The sequence below is a fragment of the Centruroides sculpturatus genome, unplaced genomic scaffold (genome assembly GCF_000671375.1).
Source record: "Centruroides sculpturatus isolate CEXI.00-Female unplaced genomic scaffold, Cexi_2.0 scaffold572, whole genome shotgun sequence".
NCBI lineage: Eukaryota > Metazoa > Arthropoda > Arachnida > Scorpiones > Buthidae > Centruroides > Centruroides sculpturatus.
The window spans coordinates 494,393-507,930 of record NW_019386150.1 but is presented as its reverse complement, the minus strand read 5'-3'; the positions used below and the strand labels follow the sequence as shown (position 1 = coordinate 507,930).

The following is a 13,538-nucleotide window of genomic DNA, read 5'->3' as shown; positions in this document are numbered from 1 at the left end:
TTTTTTTTTTTTTTTTTTTTTGGTATATCCGGAGCTTTAACTCTGGATAGGACTGGTCGAAGGGCGGTGAGAACGGTGCGACCACACAAGGCTGGTGATCTTGCATGACCCAACTCCTGCGAAATTTAAAAATTGACCATTTCATTATTCGCTAATTTAATTAACTTTCGGATATAACGAATGGTATGGTTACCAACAAAATAATATTTTGTTGGTCCGTTGATCGAAACTGTTTTATTATTATTAAAAGATCCTAAAGGACAATTTTGCATCACGAATGCTTTTCCTTGGACCGGCCCTGACTCTGGATATAACAAAGTAGCATTTAAAATAACGTCGTATGCTTGAAAGCTGCAATTTATAATATTTTGTCAGTCCAATTTTCAATAAAAACAGTATAGTGATAAGCCCTTCATTTCGCCGGCCGGATGGCCGAGCGGTTAAGGTAGCAGTCTACCGCTCTGGGGGACCCGGTATCGAATCCTGACGGGTCGAAATATCCGCAGGAATATTTTGGGGGTGGTCCGTCCGGATATGTCTAATCCTCATCCCTCACCACCCGATTGTGGGCCCGGCCAATCCCATAATGGGCTTGCTAAAAGAGGCACTCTTAGTGCCCACTTGACCGCTCGGCCATCCAGCCGTCATCAAGGAGGTGTTCAGTGTGCTATTTCAATGTCGGGACTGACATATTGAAGTACCTGAAAGTGTCTGCCCAGATACCTTTCTGATGGAGCGTGGGACACATTGAGGTGACACAACCGATACCAAGACAAACATTAGGAGATAAATTTTGCAAAGTTTGTAAAACGTTCATATTTTCTGGTAATTTATTATGCATTTTTAAAATTAATGTTTGCAAAAGTTCAAAACATCTCTGCTTTAAATTATTTTTATCATGATCACTTATATTGGTGCCTTATAATTCTTCTAAGAAAACTATACCTTAATCAATAGAATTCAAATTAAGAAAGGCTAAGTTATTGTTTACAGTTGCCTGAATTTTTTAAAGTTGAATATTAATATCGCTTTCTTCATACAAAAACAAGTTTTAGCATTTTTCTAACTACAGATAGGAAAATAGAATATTTTCGAAGAATTTCACAGAAGTGGCCTTTATAAGCTGAAATAAATTTGTCGTATTCATATCTACAGGAAGTAAAAAGGCAAAGTAAAAAGCTGTTATGGAAAGGCTTTAACAGACAAGAAAATTAAAGATATAATAATAATGAAATTAAAGTTTCTTTAATAATAAAATAGTACAGTATTTTATGAATATTTTATAAGTTTAAATGCAATATTAATAATTACAAATAATTTTCAAATACATTAAAAAATTTTTAAAATCTTAATTCATCAACGTTTTTAAAATAATTCTTTCTTGCGATAATTACTCTCAAATAATTATATTTTGTATTAATTTAAAATATTTAAGAAATTTTTGATAAATGATTAAAAACAATTACAACGGTGGCGCCATATAACGGGTAAAGAAAGAAGTAACGTTGCTTTATTTTCAAAGGCTTAATATCTGTTCATGAAAACGATCATGTTTATTCGTTACATAAAAAATTTTTTAATATTGCAATATTTATAGTAAATACTTTCGAAAATGTTCTTTTTTACACACATGATTGATATTTACAAGTTTTTATTGTATGAATGAACAGATGCTAAATTTATCGAAAACCAAACAGACGATAATAAACATTACGTTTTAGCAGTAAATTAAGTTTATATTTATCGTATGAAAGGCAGAAGACCATTTTATTTTTATATTTACTTACCCAAAACAGTAATCTTTTCGTACTGGTATCGAGAGTGTAGGAGTTAAGATGGCGACGAACGACGATGAACCAATGCATTTGTACGAAGTGTTTCAGAATTGTTTCAACAAAATCGCAAATAAACAACCAGGTAAGTCAACGTGAAAGTTTATTGAAGTATACATTATAATAGTATTGTAATATTACCGCTCCTATAGCTTTGTTATCTCTTATGATTGATGATCAATTTAAGCCTCGTTTCAGGCTTAACTCAAATCGCGATTTGTTTAGAATTTCTGGACCAAGTTTAACAAGAAATTTCTGAAATTATTTACTATAATTTTAACTAAATGAAAGTTTCAAAAATGACGTGGACAATGGTCATTTTATATATACAAATCAAGATCATTGTGTTTGGCTTGCTGCCAGATCAGGAAAACTCTTTCATATCTTTGTCCCTTCTTTGATAATTATAAAGGAATAGTTTTGAAAATTTCTTTTTATTATTATAATTTCAATTAGAGAATTAACTACGTTTTCTCGTTTATTTCATCAGTTTTCATTTCTATATTTACTAATTTCATTAAATGTCTAAAATGGTATGCAATTGTTTTGAATGATTGCTCCTAACTATTGAAAATATGTTAGTAATAAAATCACTTTTAACATCAGTCTGTTTATAAAGACGTTTTTACAATAAAAGTGTATATATATATATATATATATATATACTTGATGAATGTTTTAAGTTCTTAATAATTTGATATATATAAATATACAATACATTATATATATATATATTACTAATATGTGTATGATGTGTATTTATATTTTAACATGGTCAAAATCTTCATATTTAATAAATAAGTTTTCTTTTTATATAAGCCAGCTGTAATTTACAATTATTTAGTTTGTTGGTAGACAATTAAATATTTATGTATCACCTGATGAATTTTTTAAAGTGAATTTGACTTTTGGAATAGAGTAAACATTTTGGTAAACCTTTAAATTTTTGTTTACAGAATTTTTCTGTTAATAGTGATTTATACTTCTCAATTGAAAATTTTAAATAGTTAATGTTTAAAGCAATACTGAACTTATTTTAAAGGAGTGGCTAACTCAAGCTGTTGAATTAGTTGGTATATAAGAATGATGACTGGAAGAAATTATTTGATGATTTTTCAAATGATCATATTGAAGAATAAATTGAATCATAGTAGTAGTGTGATTACAAAAGCATAGATTAGAATTGATTATAAATAATAACAATAATCTTAAAAAAAGAAACACAACTTATTTGACATTATCTAAATTATTGTTTCGATTTTATTATAAACTATGAAAAGTTTTATTCAGATTTCATGATGAAGGTTATCAAGTTTACAAGAGAAATAGTATATTTAATATTGTATATTTAAAAAGAATTGAATAAAACAAAAATTCTTATTTTTTGCAAAAATGAAATTGTTATTATTTTAATACTGAATGTTGTTTTATATTTACATTTTTATAGAGATGGTTGATTATCATTTTTTCAGATTTGAATATTAACCAGAGCTTGTATGTTTGAATATTTCAAATAATTAAATGCCTTGAATACTTAGTGAACTTAATTACCTCATATAAGTTATCAAGTTAAATAATAAATATTAAATAAAATTATTAACTTGTTTTATTTATTTCTATATATTAATAAATTGATAAAATAAAACAAAAAGTAAAAAGAAAAACAATTTACTGAATTTTAGTAAATGAAACTTCAAAGTTTTTATTTTAACTTAGAATTTTACTATACCTTTTAGTACTGTTATCTCAACTACAATAGATTTATCAATGATTGTACTTACTTTCACCAACTGCAGATTTTTATTTATGAAAGGAAGTGTTCAAACATATTCAGGATCTAGTCTGCTACTTGTGACAAATTAAATCAGAAGTGCTGAAGACAGGTTGCCAGATTAGAGTTTTTTTTCCTCAAAATTAAAATTTTTTTCCTAGTTTTCAACTCAACTAGGAAAAAAATGGGGAAGAGGTGTTAGTGGGGGAAGTTTATATCTCAAAGTGGAAATTGGGAAATAAAAACTTTTTTATTAAAACTTATTATATTATTATTATTATTATTATTAAAAATTCCTAAACTGTCTTATTGCATCCCATGTGTTATTATTTTGTCTAAATAGAGAAAATTCCAGTTAAGCTTGTTAAAATATCTATAGCTCTATCAAGATGCTGTTATATGATTTTATAACAACATCTTGATATAATCAAAAATATATAAATGTAAGAAGTATGATCACATTGACTTTGCCTTTAATCTTACATATTTCTTAATTCTGCTAATTTATTATGTATATTTGCTTTTTTATAAAATAAAAATTTTTGTTTGTTGTAATAGAAAAATTTTTAACTAAAAGAATATTATTAAAATGTTCAGATATGGTTAATATTTCAAAAACATTAATAATTCTTTTGTTAAATTCTTCGTTTTCTGTATTAGTGATTATTGCAAATTTTTAAAATTAAGAACTGATTTATAAATAATAATGCACTTTTAAAATCAATTTTTCAAAAATAGTTCCTCAAAAAATTGATGAAACTTCATGGGTTAATTCTACAGAAATAACCATAGTGTTTTTGCCTGGACCGCATTTAATCAGAGACAATAGCTTATCTTTGTATTCTTTATTTTCTTACTTACTATGCATTTCGGGTGCAATATTTTCGTATCACTTGCACCCCTCTTCAGGTTTTTTTTACATTTCTATATATTGGTAAATTTAATTATTACATTTGATATATATATATATATATATATATCTATTACTTATAGCAAATAATACACTTACTAAAATAAATCAATTAAAATTGTTTCATTAGTTATTTAATGCGAGTATGCAAAAACTTGTGTAAAAAGTTGTTAAGTATAATTTTTCAAGTTAAAAGTTACTTAAAGTAAATATGTTTCATTTCAATTAACATTTAACTTGATTTATAAATATTTCTTTTAATATAAAATATTTCACTATGTTCAACATGGTTTAAGTGAAGACATTTTAGTCTTTCTACATACTTTTTTATTGATTTTATAAAGTTTTATATGATTCTCCATAATAATTAAATAAATATATACAATTATAGTCAAGTATCTAATTATTAATTTGATATTATCAATTAAAAATATCTGAAAAATTTAGTGAAGATATAACATAGCAGGTGAAATTTAAGAATTTATATATTCTTGAAGTATGATACATGAACATATTACATAAATACAGTATTTGGTTTGTCATTATCATAATATGCTCGTAAAATGAAAGAAAAGAGTATGATAATTGTATTAGGATTTTAAAATGAAATAATATGTTTATCCTTCTTCCAACTAGTTTATATAACATTAGGAATCTTACATATTTTCAAATTATGAAATAGAACAAGTCATTATGTGAAAATTCAATAAATAATTCTTCAAATAAACATTTTAATAAAAAGTTATGAGTATTGAAAATATCAAAATTGTATCTGTAATATTGATATTATTGTGGAGAATTTTTTCAATAAAATTTCATAATTTGGGGAAATTTTGCAGAAACTTTGGGGATAATTGACTCTATCTAGCTTGTGACTCTATCTGGCAACTCTGGCTAAACAGGTACTATCTGTATGTATGGTGTGATTTTAGAGGTATTTATAGTATTTGAGTTATTTTTATCAATGGGATATTCAAAGACCTTGAATACTTTAATATTTTCTAATATTTGTATGTTTGCTGATAGTATTTGCTCATCTCTAGTTTTTATGAAAGTGGTTAATGAATATATATATGTTTTTTTTTTGTGTTTAAAACAACATTCATTACTTTTAATTATCTCAATAAGTTGTAATATTTGATGATTGATTTTCAATATAATTAAACTATTGGGTTGATGCAAAAGTTTCTGAAATTTTCTAGACCTCTATAGAATATTCAAAATTGTTCTCTGACAGATAGCTCTACAAATTTTGGGCCCACCACTGCCAAATAGTTTCTCTGAACACTGGAAGTTTGGTTGTGGGTTTGTGCCTCTCCAGAACGGGCTGGCCACATGGAGTTTTCTGGGTTTTCTCTGCCTGAATAGGGGCCAGTTACCCTTAAAAAGACCTCCCGGAAGGCATCCTTCTAGGCAGATTTCCCAAGTGTTGTGTTGCCGTAACTTAACAAAACAAACAATCTACAAATTTCTTGTAGGATATGTAAATGAAGGGTGTTGTGGTGCACAATCATAAATGAAAAGATATTCTGTGTGGCATTGTCAACTTTTTAAATATATCAAGTTTGCCAATGCTTTCTTGTAATCAAATTTACACATGCGCATTTTATGATTATCAATTTGGTATAAAAACAGCTGAATCTTATTGCTGTATGGTACAATTGTTTGACAAGAATGTTGTTTCCAAGTTCACAGTCTACAATTGGTTCAGTATATTTAAAGCCAGATATTATGAAGCTGAAGATAAGTCATGCCCAGGAAGCCCTTCTGTCCTATTGGATGATGAATTACAGCAGTTATTAGAAGTCAACCAATGCCTGACTGTGTGAGAAATGAGCAAGACACTTGCTTGACTAGTCCACTAAAGTTATTCATTTACCCTGTCACTGGAAAGGTCTGCAAGATCAACATTTGGTTTACTCACAGTCTTAATGCAAGACCACACATATCAAGGTTGATCTGGCAGAAGCTGCTTGGTCTCTGCTGAGAGGTTCTCCTTCATCCTTTTGCATAATCCAGATATTACATCATCCAACTAGCATCTCTTTCACTGCATGCATCACTTCTTGGATGGAAAACAGTTTGTTGGTGATGATGAGATGAAAATTGCACTTGCAAAGTTCTTTGAGTCAAAACAGCTGGAGTTTTATTCAGCAGGAATTCACGACCTGCCCAATTGATAGAAGAAAGTGCTTGAATATAATGCTAATTATTTTCTTGTATAAACTATTTTTTGTTCATGAAATAAAGGTTGTACTATAAAACTTTAGAGAATTCCAGAAACTTTTGCATCAAGCCAATAAATATATAGATGCATGATTTTGAATATAATTTTTATGAAGAGTTAAAATAATAATTATTATGGATGTATTGGAATTAAATATTGAAAGTTTAATCATAATTAATATCAAGTCGCACCATGCTGATTGGTAAAAAGCATAATACACATTCTGTCTAATACAGACATTTCAGACATCACAAAATATAATTATTGCCAAATATATACATTAGATACTTGGAGTAAATGTTTATTATAGTCCCTTTAACATTTTTCTGTTCTGCAAAGATATATAAAACAAATTATGTTTATATATATATATATTACATAATAAAAATTCTTTTTAAGTTTAATCTTTATACAGTGCATTTCAGTATATTTTGTTGTATGAGTGTAAAAAAAAAGAAAAGCATCTGTATCTCTGTAATGAATAATAATTGTAATATATGCATAGTTTCTGAACATATTTTTTAAAAATGTTAGATATTGATCACTGTTAAGATATTAGAGAGCCATTATTTGAAATTGTTAAAATTTGCAACAAGGCAATTTTTTTAACATATATGAAATGGGTACATGAAAGACTTCATTTTTATACCAGATCTATTAAGTAATCTTTTTAAATCGCACTTTAAACCTATTGTCCAGTGTTGGTAATATACGTACTGCATGAATGTTTTTGGGCTCTTCAGTATATATATTACTGACACTGGACAATAGGTTTTAAAGTACGATTTATTTGTCATCTGGTGTGAGTTCTTTTTTTGTAATCTTTTTATATAGTTACTTAGGCACTTTCAATATTAATTTAAAGTGACTGAATGATAAAATTCTTTTGGAGATAATTTTTTAATTTATGCATTAATGCATAATTTAAATTAAAAGTTAGATTTTGTAGAACAATATATTCTATAAATTTTGAATTAAAAACATTTTGTAATAAGTTAAAATTATTGAATGAGGATCAGTTTGGGGCCATTTGTGATCAAGGTTATTTTGTTTCTTCTACTGGGCTATATTCCGGATTGTATGACATCATGTTTTACATCCTTTCAAGCTTAGTTTAGAATGAAAACACATGTTAAGATAATGATTTAAAATGTGTGTATATACATTATGTTATCATATATTCAAATTTATAAATTAAGTTATAAATAACTTCTTATATTGGCTTTTAATGCACTATAGTAAATATTTTAAAAAATTTGATGCTTTTAAGTAAAATAAGAATGGAATAGTATTCTGTTTGTAAAATAGAAAATATTAAATTTAAAAAAATGTTTATTTAGAAAAAAACATTATACAAGTTTAACTTAAATGCAAATTTATAAAATATCAATACAGTTATATTTAATTCAGTAAGCATTTATAAAGAAAGCATCAGCTGTTTTGCTACTGTTGATACTTTTACAGGTTTTTTTTTTTTTCATTATTTTGCACTTTTCTGTAATTGTTGAGAAAAATGTTAGTAAAAACAAAGACTATATATTAGTATAATATATATATATATATATACATAATAAATATATTTGGGCAAGAAGCAGTTTAATAATAACAGACATTTTCTAGCTAAAGATGTAGAACTAATTCCACAATTGCAAACTGTGTTTGGTGTTAGGGGGAACAAATTCAGTTTTTCTATTGTTAATTTGATAATAAGTTGATTTTGCTTTATTTGTTTCAGATAAGTTTATTCACATATTCTAACTAATTAACTTTTGAAGTATTTGAAATACTGTATTTACTTGAATATAAGATGCCATCAAAGATGCACCATAATTTCTGTATGCTTACCCATGCATTTTTCTTAAATACACAACTTGAAATGGTTTTCTTAAAATTTATGTCAACAGAACTGATTCTGTTGACATAAAGTTATTTGCTATTCATTGCACGGTAAAGTAACTTATTTATGTCTTCCATAATTTCAAAGTTGGAAACTTCTTTCTGTGGTAGGCTCTTCTGAATCGACATTTGATTTTATACTACATTTTCTCACATGCAATATAACCTCTGTGCAGTTTAAAGCATTGGAAATTTCTTGAGTGTTCACAAATTTTTGGGGATTTTTATTGAAGTACTTATGATATTATTATAATAAACTAATGTGATTGAGCTAAATTGATCTCTTAAATATATACTATTATAAATATTAGTCTAATAAAATCATTAAAATGATGCAATGCAATTAGTGACAGAAAAATAAGACATATGGCACTAGAGGTTGCTAATTATGACATATTACATCTAATCAAAAATGCACTCTATTTTCAGAAATACTACATTTCATACGAAGACTGTTATAAACTTTGACTAGAATGTATTTTTTCTGAAAAGAATAGGTAATGTGTAAAGTGCATCTTACATTTGAGTAAATACAGTACAATATAAGTTATGTAACATTGTGCAATTTCTACTATAAATTCTGTAGGGCATTTTAATTTTCCTCTTTCTGCAAGGCTTTTTTTAAACTTCAGTAGTTAACAAATGTTAGTTATATAATATAAACATTAAAAAAAATGATAAAATTTTATTAATTAAAATAATTAAAATTTTTGAACTTAACCTATGAAAATAAAAAAATTATATATACTGTTAATTAAATTACTGTTTCAAGTAACTTGTAAATTAAAATTCTTTATATTTATATCATATTTTTGTGGATTGTCTGGCATGTTGATCTATCCAGGGAAGACCATGAAATCAGATATCTCCTTAGTGGTGAAAACAACATAATGGTTTAAGTGAGGTTATACAGCCCTCTCTAGAGGATGCATTAAATAAAAACACAATTTTTTATTTTAAAACTGTGAAACTCTCAGCATTACATCAAAAACTACAATTATATGTTTAATTTTTTCATTTTGTCTTCTTTCTAAAGATGTAAAAATATTTGTGGAATGCCAAGTGTTTTTTAGGTTTATTTTATTGTAATTTGATTCAAGAATGCAAAAATAAACATATTTCAGAAACTCCCTGTAAATTCTCAACGTACACCTATTAAGAGGATTTGATTGCCAACTAACAATCCAAGTTAGTGATCATAATCAATGATTGTATTAACTGGAAAAAAAAACAAAAAAAAGTAGAAAAATAAAATAACATATCCTACATGGTATCAAGTGGTAAAAAGGTAATTTATGTTTAATTGTCTAGTCTTTACATAATAAATCAGCAATAAAGCATTTGTATATTACTTTGAGAAATCATTTGACTGACATTGTATTCTATGTTGTAAACCTCCAATGCTTGTTGAATTTTGGCAATTATTGCAGGATTAGTTATGTTGACTACCTCATCATTTTTCTCAGCTGTCTCAGTATTGTGTATTGTAGCTGCATCTTTCATTCTTCCAGGAAAATTTTTTTCTTCTGGAAAGAGTTCTTCAGTGCAAATGCTTCCATCAGTTTTCATCCACACATTGAAATTGGACACTGACATTTGGAATTTAAATTATTGTTGCTTTCCTCCAATTCATCTTCAGTTATATTATTATTATTATTTTAATCTTTAGCAAATCTCCTGTGCTTAAAACTGTTTTATGCAATCATCTGTAAACATTCCAGGATCCATAAGCATCATAATCCCAGACATCTTAAAAAGCCTTGACAGTTTCGTCCAAGAAGCACACCTACAGTAGGCAGTGCCAAATAATTCTGTACTTGGAATTGTGTGATGACTCTTCCTGGATTACTTACTAGCCAGTAGTTGCATGCTTCTGCATAGTAAGTCTTGAGCACATTAAAAAAGTAATGGTTCACTGATTGAACTTTGTGGCTACTGTGAGCAGGAATTGATAACATGAATATTATTTTCTTGAATTAGAACAGCATCCAAGGACAAATGAGAACAGTGGTCGTTAAGTATCAACAAAATTGGACTGTTTATAGTTACTCTAACGTGTTTTTGGAAGTGTTTGATCCAAGGAAAAAGTTAATATGTTCACTTTCTGAAATGAACATAACAGAACCTGGTGGAGCACCATTCATCAGCTTTGGTTTGTCTTTTTCTTTTGAAAATGAGTGTCAGAGGTGTGTATTGCCTTGTGGCACTCATGTCACAGATTACCTTGACCCTCTTAGCTGAAATATTTTTCCACAGCTTTTTTTTTATCAGTGCCAGAAAATACTTTTGGTACCTTATTTAGAGCAGTTGACATTCTAGTCTTGTTCATATTATAAATTCTGTCAGACAGAAATTTGTGTGTTATCAAGTAAATCAGATACACTTGAATGTTGAAGCATTACTAATTGCGACCTGTATGGTTATATCTCAAATTAATTGATCTAGAAGTGAAGAGTAGATGGAAGTCCAAGTAACATAATTTGCAATTGAAAATGAATGACTGCACTCTGGTGTTATTTTAGAAAACTACTAATTTGGAGTATTGGAACCATCAAATTATTGCTACCTTCTACATTTATCTTATTTCTGATTTGATATATATTTTGGTAAAACTTGAAAAAATAATAAAATAAGCAATCATTACTGCATTATATCTGAATATATGAGCAAATAAACTAAAAGTATTTCATTGCATTGTCTTCTAAAAGGTCTTATCTTACAGAAAGAGTGGTTGGATGTTTTAAAATTTGCAAAGCATCCAAAAACACTTTTGTTTTGCTCTTTGCATTATTTTATGAAATCATGTAGTGCTAAGGAAAAAATATTGTATCTCTATAATCTTGGAATGATTCATTCTAAAAAGTGTAGTATTTTAAGAAATTCTATGAATGCAATATTATTTGGATAGCACTTTATAATAACTTGTCATGTTATCACTTGCTGTCATGTTATTAGTAAATTTGTATATTTCCATGAAGTGAACAATTGAATTAAAAATTATGAATAAAAAAGTATTTTTAATAGTGTCTTCATGAATCTGCAAACAAACTTTAGACATTGATGCACACAAACTGAGATCACACAATTAAATTGTTGCATCAAGTACAGCTTAAGAAAACATTATTTTATTTCTCTGTTTGAATACACTAATATATTGTTTAGATAACCTTTTAAAAAACTGAGTAGTAATTATTTATCATCACTCAATTGGTACATATGTATAATGTAACAAATATCATACAATGACATACTACTATCAGCCACTATATTGCAAAGATCAAACTGCCATTTTAGTTCATGTTGCAAATTGCACGGTAAGCAGAAGTTGTGGGTTCAAGTCCTGCATGGCATTGATTTTTTTCTTTCAGAGTCATCTAAATTAAATTAATTTCTTGTTAAATTTTAATGTAAGATAGCTAGCAGCGTAACCATTTACTTTTAGTCTAGATTATGTAATATCATTATAATTAATTATCCAAGTTTTAGCGTGATAATAAATCTGACTCTATCATTTGGTTATTATTTAAGCAATTTTTTCTTGAAGATGTTACATTTGATTTGTAATGAAAATGCTTAAATATGTTTTTATTTTCTATTTATTTATTTAAATTTAATATTATGAGAGACTAGTTTACCTGTCGCGCATTGCTGCGATCTCAGAAGAAAGGAAATTCAAGCAAACTCATTATGATAAAATTCAATTTACATTTTATCATTTTTATTGAAACTTATTATTATTATTCATTTTCATTGGGAAAACATTTCAAAGTGTCGTTTCAATTCTATTTATTTATTGGAGTGTTTGTGGATACACGATATTTTTTGTTTTTCCGTCTGGTGCGTACACGAATAAATCAGAAGGTTTTCCGACGCGTGAGCCGGCCACATACAGTTGTCCATGCGAGAAGCACGGATTCTCCAAATTTAGCCCACACAGTTGCAGCGATTGTTAGAAGTGCGATATTCCTCATTTATATATATATATATTTTTAATCCTTTATAATTTTAATTATTTAATTGCTCCTTCCTCTCTTCCTTGGCATGTTGTGAAATTTCTGATAGTTGGATAATAAACCGTTTTATTGTAATTTGTCTTTTTAAATTATTTTGAGTCGATATTAAAATTTGGAAAAGGGGGATACCTAGATCGGTAAAATACGCGAATTTCTTCCTACAACTTCGGTTGTTGTTCGGGGTACAGTTAAGGTTTTAACAAAGTTCAAGCGAATACATAATTAGCAAAAAAAAATTGAAATAAAGTGATTAAACAAAAATTATTACAAATATCATAAATAACAGTTCACAAATGCATATATAGAAATATTTTTTGCAGGGGGAAACGGTCTTCACAATTTAAAATCGATCGAACACACAGTGATATGCTCATATAAACGCGTGCCATTTATCATAGGATAAATGTACTATGCCGGAAACCTTAGTGGGAGTATATTAAACAACTTCCCAAAGTTTCATGGCAATCAGATAAATGGTGTGGTAGTGCATGAAGGACATCAGACAGACAGACAGACATACATTCATTTTTATATATATAGATGATAATTCTTATCTGAATTTTTATAATTGGTATGCTATTTTAAATTTTTTCATAAATTGCAAAGGTTTTTCATGATTTTGAATCTACAGTGCTGACTTAATGTATTTTGTTATAAAAATCAGAGGTCAGTTTTTGATTGGTCAAGAACATTTTATAGCTTATCTGTATCATAAATTTTATGATAAAGAATTATAAAAATAGAACATAACTGCAATTTTTTTTTGTATTTTAATATTCTGAATTGAAAAGAAGAAAGAATTTGAATGTGAACAATTCTTTTACAGTTCTCTAATCATTTATATGTTATTACTTTTGCTTTGATTAGTATTTATTTCATTCATTTATAG

General features: G+C 27.5%; 1 protein-coding gene across 1 annotated transcript in view; it reads left to right on the top strand.

Moving 5' to 3' along the window:
• Positions 1-1,502: 1,502 nt before the first annotated feature.
• LOC111613818 (transcription factor 4-like) overlaps positions 1,503-13,538 on the top strand; it is a 254,159-nt gene continuing 242,123 nt past the window's right edge. The window contains exon 1 of the mRNA XM_023355168.1: positions 1,503-1,917. Coding sequence (XP_023210936.1) covers positions 1,836-1,917 — 82 coding nt within the window. The 5' untranslated portion in view covers positions 1,503-1,835. The remainder of the gene's footprint in view (positions 1,918-13,538) is intronic.